Source organism: Camelina sativa, chromosome 5, assembly GCF_000633955.1.
Source record: "Camelina sativa cultivar DH55 chromosome 5, Cs, whole genome shotgun sequence".
NCBI lineage: Eukaryota > Viridiplantae > Streptophyta > Magnoliopsida > Brassicales > Brassicaceae > Camelina > Camelina sativa.
Genome location: NC_025689.1, coordinates 27,737,536 through 27,744,990, shown reverse-complemented (window position 1 = coordinate 27,744,990; position 7,455 = coordinate 27,737,536). Strand labels below are relative to the sequence as shown.

Sequence of the window (7,455 nt, the reverse complement as noted above, 5' to 3'; positions counted from 1 at the left end):
TGGGGTTTTAGTGAATTAGGTCCAAAGTATAAATGAATTTAGTTAATTAGGTCCAAACAACAAAAATGTACAGGTGTTAGATAGATAATAGGCCAAGTGTCATCTTCTTAGCAAAAGTTGAGAAAAACCTTCTATATATGTTTTCTACTCCTACACCGGAATTCTTGAGAACTGATAATATATAACCTTCTTGTTGAATGTCATGGAAGATAAGAAGCTGCAGAGTAATCTAGGGAATGTAAATCCATGTATTCTTTAGAATAGTTTGCAGAACAGGAATCTGATAAGAAAGTGAGTTACAATTCTCTCTTTTTATTCTTTGTAACAGAGCTGATGTAGTACTTTTGGTATCAGTCTTCTCAGAAGATATTTCGTTTTACACGAAAGTATGATCCATGATTGTTGCATAAATAAAGAAACCCTCCTTGGAAACTATTAAGCATGAAAACAGCGAAATACATTGTTTATATTCAACATTGACTTAGCTATCACGTAACCAGACTAGGCTTTCTTTTTGTTTTAAGTTCATAATTTTCAACACTATTCTTTTTAAGGTCTTTATCTTCTTTGGAAGTTGAGGAACTTAATACCATAGGCGAAAACAAAGACAAAGAGCAGAATCCAGGCGATGTGGACTACGGCAACAACTGGTAAGAAGTCATGTTCGAACCCGAATCCTTCTTTGAGCAATATTTTGAGATCTATGTCTCCTATTCCAGTGATGTGCACCACTGAATCCTTGTCTCCTACTTGAGATGTGATGAGTCCGTACAATGTCCAAGCCACAGGTGTTGCCCAGTAGTACCATCTCCACCATAATGGTATTTGCTACATATTAATCCAAACAAAAACTTTAAACTCTTAAAATTTTTTTGTTGATATTATCAAATGTAAGTTGCTTAATTAATTTACCGGTCTGGGGATGAGGAAACCGGAGAAGAGATTCCAGAGACTAAGGAAGAAGGACATGCAGATTCCAGCAATCTGATAGTTTGGTGTCAAGGCCATAAGCATCATACCGTATAGCGTAAAGTAGATGAAGCTTGTCAACATATAGTAGTAGAACCACAAGAATTTGGTCACAGTCCAATCACATCCGATCATTGAGTAAAGGATTAGCGTGTAAACTCCGGTTTGTATCGTGTTGTACATGATCTCCACTGCTACCTACACCATTTTAAAATTCATTTTGGTTTGATTTCTGATTGTTGTCAAACTATATTGAAGAAAAGTATTATAACTATTTTAACCTGTGATATTGCATAGGGAATGGCAGAGTACATTCCAGCTGCTTTTTCGCGGTAAAACACCGTTCGCTCAATGGCAATTGCGGGTTGGACTGTTGCAGCGTTGGTGGCACCAAGAAACAATACAGCAGCGTACATGGCTCCAAAGAAATTATTCAAGTCTTGTTCGTTCTCTCTGTTTTGGTTTTGTTTTTTTTGGATGAATACGTCACGTTTCGATAAAATGATGATTTAATAATGTAATAGAGAAAAGGAAAGAAAAAAGAAGTCTTACATTTTTGTTCCTATTTGCCAGAAAATTTGACCAAACAAAACACCAATGACTACTGTCATGAGAAACCGGATAGCATTGTAGTGAGGATGTCTCCAATAGGACCAGTACTGTTTCCAGAAGCAAGCTTTGGTTTGAGTAGAAAACGGTTGCGCATACTTGGTTCGGAAGTAGAGATCCTTTGATCCATGTGGTGGTGTACTGAGCTCTTTGATGAGTTCTTGATTTCTCCTGAGGTAAGCATAAGAGTTTATATATAAAAATACAGTGTAATACTCTTGTTTACTAGTAGCATTTTTCTTGAACATACCGATAAAGAGAGGAGTTGGCGAATATTTGAGAAAAGTCCAATCTCATTTGTGACTCCATTGAAGGAGTTGTAACGTCAAGCATCCACGTTGCGGGATTGTATCCGTTTTCAATCTTTGGAACCCCTTCAATAGCCTGCAAGTAATGTTCTCGATACAGTTACTTCAATGATATATATCTACGATCAAGATATGTAATTTTTTTTTTTTTTCATTCACCTCAAAGTATTCAACAAGTTTATGTGAGTGATGCCCTAAACTTCCAGCATATATAACTTGGCCTCCTCTTTTCATCAACAGAAGCTACATTAACCAAAGATTATTTGTTAAAATTATTATGTTTCTTGGACAAAAAGTGGATATTTTTGGAGGCAAACCTCATCGAAGGATTCAAAAATGTCGATGCGAGGCTGGTGAATTGTACAAACAACAGTTCTCCCTGTATCTACGGTATTCCTAACAGTACGCATAACAATGGCGGCAGCTCTTGCATCAAGACCAGAAGTTGGCTCATCCATGAAGATTATAGACGGGTTAGCTACCAATTCAACTGCAATAGTAAGCCTTTTCCTCTGTTCAGTTGAAAGGCCATCAACTCCAGGAAGGCCAACTATACAGTTTCTAATGGGTTTGAGCTCAACCAGCTCCATCACTTCTTCAACAAACATCTATCAATCACAATAATTAGCAAAAAAAAAAAAAAGCTTACTTGGTTATTAATTAAGCCTTGCGAGTGATTATGAGAAAACAGTGAAATTTTATGTATAGTAATATACTTACCTCTCGTGTTTTGGCATCTATATCAGCTGAAAGACGAAGCCAAGCTGAATAGATGAGGGATTCATAAACAGTAACATTTGGAGAATGGATATCATTTTGTTCACAGTAACCGCTGACTCGAGCAAATGTTTCTTGGTTCTTACGATAACCAGATATGCTAATACTCCCTTCGATGTAGCCACCTGTTTTCCTACCAGCCAAGACATCCATTAATGTTGTCTTACCTGCACCACTAACACCGACCAATGCTGTCAATATGCCTGGCCTGAAAGCTCCACCAACGTCTCTTAGTAATTGAAGTCGATCGCTGTCAACTCCTTGAGCCTTCATTTCCTGCATGCAATAAGGAAAAACCAATGAAACTTAAGGCGCATTTGTAACGTAACTTGTGATATCTAAATTCTATGAGACACAGTTACTTACTGCAGGCATATCCACGTAGTAGTTCACATTGTTGAATGCTAGAGAAAGCGGTTGGAAAGGTAAAACCATTCCTCTCTTTGGACCATGACTTGAAGAACTATTGTTGAGTTCCATTACAGAACCTGCAATTTCTCAGTATAGTAAGAAGAAACAAGAAACATAATCTAGTCTGAAGCAGACAGAATAATCGAAAAAAGAAGCTGAAAATTAAAGAAGGCAAAGATCACCTTCTGTTCCTTTTTGTTTGTCTTTAACTTCTTCCTCAACTGTAGCTTTGGAGTTACCAAGAGCTGAAGATATTATTTATTTCAAGACCATGTCAGCTAGATAAATGATTCTATTCCAAAGACTAAAATAACCTGAAAACTATAAATAAGAGCACTTACGGTTCAAATACATCAAGGCTAGTATATAAAAGAGATTGAACAACAAAGAAAACCCAAGTAGCGCCACAATACTGATCCAAAACCAATACGGCTCCGTGAAGAAGCCCCGGCTCTTAAGTAGGACCTCTCCAACAGTTTTCGCGTTAATGCTTGTATCATAGTTTGGCTGCATCATGTAACAGAACAGATTTTTTAATCAAAATTGGCAAAGAGTAGTCAACAAGAGAAGGATTTTGTAAAATCTTACACTGCTCCATCGCTCATCAAGAAATTCATTCATAACAATAGCGGTTTGTCCATACATCATAGGGGACAAATAATAGGCCCAAGTCATCCACGGCTGGATATCATCTGTGAATCAAAGTATATAAATCATGTTTTCACTTCATAATCTCATAGACAGTTTCCGCAAAATGATACTAAAAGACACTACCTCATTAGGAAATGGGACTAGTTTGATTATATAGCTCAAGCATATTTTATATGGTCCATCATAAGTTATGGGACATGTTTAACGTATGCTTCCAAATATTTTACTAATTTTTTTCTTTTTAAATCTTTGGAGTATATAATGGGGTCAATACCTTTAGCAATAATGAAGCCTCCAAGAGTAAATACAATTAGCAATGTGAAGGTCGCGATTGAGTTAGAGATTACTTCTGTTCTTCCAATGGCTCCAAGGAATCTAAATAAAGAAAGAGCCATCTGATTCACACAGAAGTATGCCAACAACTGCCGAAAAAACCTAATTGCAAAGTTTGGTTAGTTCAAGAAAATGAAAATAAGAAGCATATAAAGAAAAGTTCTTTAGTGATCTTCATGATCACTAGAAGCAAAATCTAATTAATGTACCTTGCAGCAGAAGGAGCAAAACCAATGGTATAATATGTAAGACCGATCCATATTCCTGATTCGATAAGAGATAAGGGAATCTTTAGAAGCCAAGCTGGTAAGGCGAAAGCCCATGGAGGATAGAACAAGAAGTCCCTCTGCTTGTAAAAAACTGGGAGCCTCATCACAGTAAATGCTAGTTCAGCTAGTCCATTAAACATTACATTAACCAAGCTGAAAAAAAGAGCACCGTAAAAATTTTGACCATCTCGCACCGTGCCTACATGCATTTCTGTCCTGAGATAGACCGTCATGGTAATCAAAGACATGATGGTTATCTGGACAGTCTTAAACACGTACACAAATGAGTTGCGTTTCATAAGTAGCCATTCTCTATCAAAGCATGCTTTGAATAGCTCCCAGTTTGATATACCATACTTTTGTGTGACTAGTGCAGCAGAATGGGTTTTAGCTTTATCATAGGGAACCCTGAATTCTGAAGTGAGTTGTTGCCCGGTGTGAAAAGAGTTAAAACCGCTTGAGAAATCACTCACGGAGACATAGCTGTAAGGTTGTTCTTTCCTGTTCCAATATTGTTCTTGGTCCTTCTTAGATGTAACTTCTTGCAAGAAATCTGCAACCCCTTTCCTTTCAGGACATTGGAAACCCATGTACTCAAAGAACTCAAGAACGTTGTCCCGTGAGCCCTGGTAGACAATTTGTCCCTCGGAGAGTAAGATAATGTCGTCGAAAAGCTCAAAAGTCTCTGGTGCAGGTTGTAGAAGTGAAATAATCATTGTGACATCCGATATATGTACTAGTTGCCTCATGAACTTGCAGATTTGGAATGTTGTTGAACTGTCCAATCCTGTTGATATTTCATCCATGAAAAGAGCTTTTGCCGGTCCTACCAACATTTCTCCTGCTCAATTAAGATTAAGTGTCATCCAATTTTATGAACACGTCTACGATGTTACTGTACTGAATCAAGAATATATCAATGTGAACGTTTGTAATTATAATTAAAGTTTTACCTGTTGTTAGACGCTTTCGCTGTCCACCAGAAACACCTCGTCTCATTACGTCTCCGACAAGTATGTCAGCACATATGTCTAGACCAAGTATCTGTCAAGTGACAATAACCAGTTATAAGCTCAAAATATATTTCATTCACTTTGTTATAGAAAGCACAAGTAAAGTACCTTAAGTACATAATCTGTAACCAAACTAGTTTCTTGCCCTGATATCGCAATAGATTTCATAAATGCATCAATTTTGGGGTCTGGCTTTATTCCCTCTTCTCTCTCCCTCCTTGAGAGCTCAGCCATCAACTGGTACCGTGTCCCAACACCTAGACATCGTCCCGAAAAATCCAGTGTCTCTCTCACCGTCATTTCCCCAAAGTGAAGGTCATGTTGACTAATGTAGGCACACGTCTTTTGAGGAACAAACTCGTGGAACTCATGACCGCAATAAGTTATCCTTCCGGACATCTGTTTGCCATTTCCAGGTTAGACGATAATAAGAATCGGAAAGGTTCATCTCAGTCAGGAGTTCTAGGTACAAACCTGGAGGATATCATCGAGCTTCCCAGCCAAAGCTTGTAACAAAGTTGTTTTCCCTGAACTTGGTGGACCAAGTAATAAGGCCATCCTGGAAATGTTCAACAATACTACTGTATCTCAAACTCAAATATAGCAAAGAAAGACATTCACACTTTGGTTTTGTTACCTTGATGGTTTGATAATGCCACTGATGTCTTTAAGTATCTGAATCTTCTTCTTTTTAGATGGAATGAAGTGGAAGAATCCTAGAATGCTCTAAATACATAAATTAAAACCGAAGAATTTTAAATAACATCATTTTTCATATAAATAAGAGCTTGAAAATAACATCATAAGTTTCATAATTCAATTTGGACCTCGGAAGTTGAGAGATCTTATTAGTGAAACTTAGATCTTATTTTCTCAACAAAAACAAAACAACACAACCCAATGGATATAAAACAAGTCGAACCTCCATTGTATTTAAGGTGACGTTGAAGAGAGTTGGAAGCGCTCTACTAGCACTACACACATCTCCTTCCACTGAAAGATTCTCATACCTCACTTCAATTTTCGGAACCTGGATTCCAACTCTGTTTTCGACAAAAAAAAATCCAAATTTTTCAGCCAAAAAATTATAAATAAAAGGTTTGTCTAATTTTTTAGTTATATTTTTTGTAGCCAAAAAATTATAAATAAAAGGTTTGTCTAACTTTTTTGTTATTTTTTGTTATCATACGTACCTGTCTATTCTTTCTCTCAATCCACGTAGAAACTTTTCATTGTCTTCTTCAACAACACTCAAAATCATTTCCATAAGTTGTTTCTTCTCCTTAGGTCCGAGCCTCATGAGGTCAACATCCTCCACCTCAATCTCACCATTGACCGTCGTTTGTGGCAACATGCCTTTACGTAGCCGATCAAAGGTTGGCAATCGCTCAATCGCGGCCCACCGGAGTTCAACGTCATCTTCCTCACGTCGTTCGCTCTTCCCAAACACCTCGTCCCCCTGAGATACAAAAACATCTCTAAAGCTTTTGGAAGCTCCTACCGAACTCCGGCGACTGGTCGAGGCCAAACTCACTCTCCCGCTCATTGTTCCGACCGGATCTTCATCTCGTCCTATCATCGCCGCCACTGCCAAGAAGTCGTCCGGTTTGAATTACAAAGAAGGAGACGGATATGCAAGTGGAGATTTTTGATAGTCCGCTATCATTTAAAGAAAGAGTGAAACTTGGAGGTGAGAGAAGAGGCGGGATAAAAAGTCTTTTGAACAATGAATACACACGTACGTAGAATAGAACAATATAATAAATTATGTATATAAAATTACAAAAAGGTCTAATATATCAAAAAAAATTGCAAATTTTAGAAGAAAAAAGTGTGAGATTGTGGTTTCAGACGAGATTGAAAAAAAATCTATGCAGGATAATTTTAACTTGTTTTAAAGGGTGCCATAACAGTTTCTTAAGCGTAAAATTATCGACTTCGATATAATTTAGTTACTCCATATAGTTATTCTAATAATAATTAGAAGCAATAGTAATAGATAACGCAGCCCAAGCAAGGGAGTTTCATCACATGGACTATTCAAACTTCAAAGCATTTGGCTATTCCCATGCCAATCAATTAATACAACAGTAATGATGAGTACCATCATAACCA

The 7,455-nt window shown here is 37.3% G+C and overlaps 1 protein-coding gene across 1 annotated transcript; it reads right to left on the bottom strand.

Annotated features, from left to right (window-relative positions):
* On the bottom strand, positions 360-6,944 carry LOC104787700 (ABC transporter G family member 39-like). The gene is made up of 20 exons (XM_010513307.2): positions 6,534-6,944; positions 6,263-6,383; positions 5,978-6,066; positions 5,815-5,899; positions 5,449-5,739; positions 5,281-5,371; positions 4,268-5,168; positions 4,000-4,160; positions 3,663-3,766; positions 3,416-3,581; positions 3,257-3,319; positions 3,030-3,151; positions 2,607-2,939; positions 2,204-2,494; positions 2,046-2,129; positions 1,829-1,962; positions 1,522-1,749; positions 1,251-1,422; positions 913-1,167; positions 360-828 (listed from the first exon to the last, which is right to left on the bottom strand). The coding sequence occupies exons 1-20, from the start codon at positions 6,917-6,919 to the stop codon at positions 559-561; spliced, it is 4,347 nt and encodes a 1,448-aa protein (XP_010511609.1). The 5' UTR covers positions 6,920-6,944; the 3' UTR covers positions 360-558.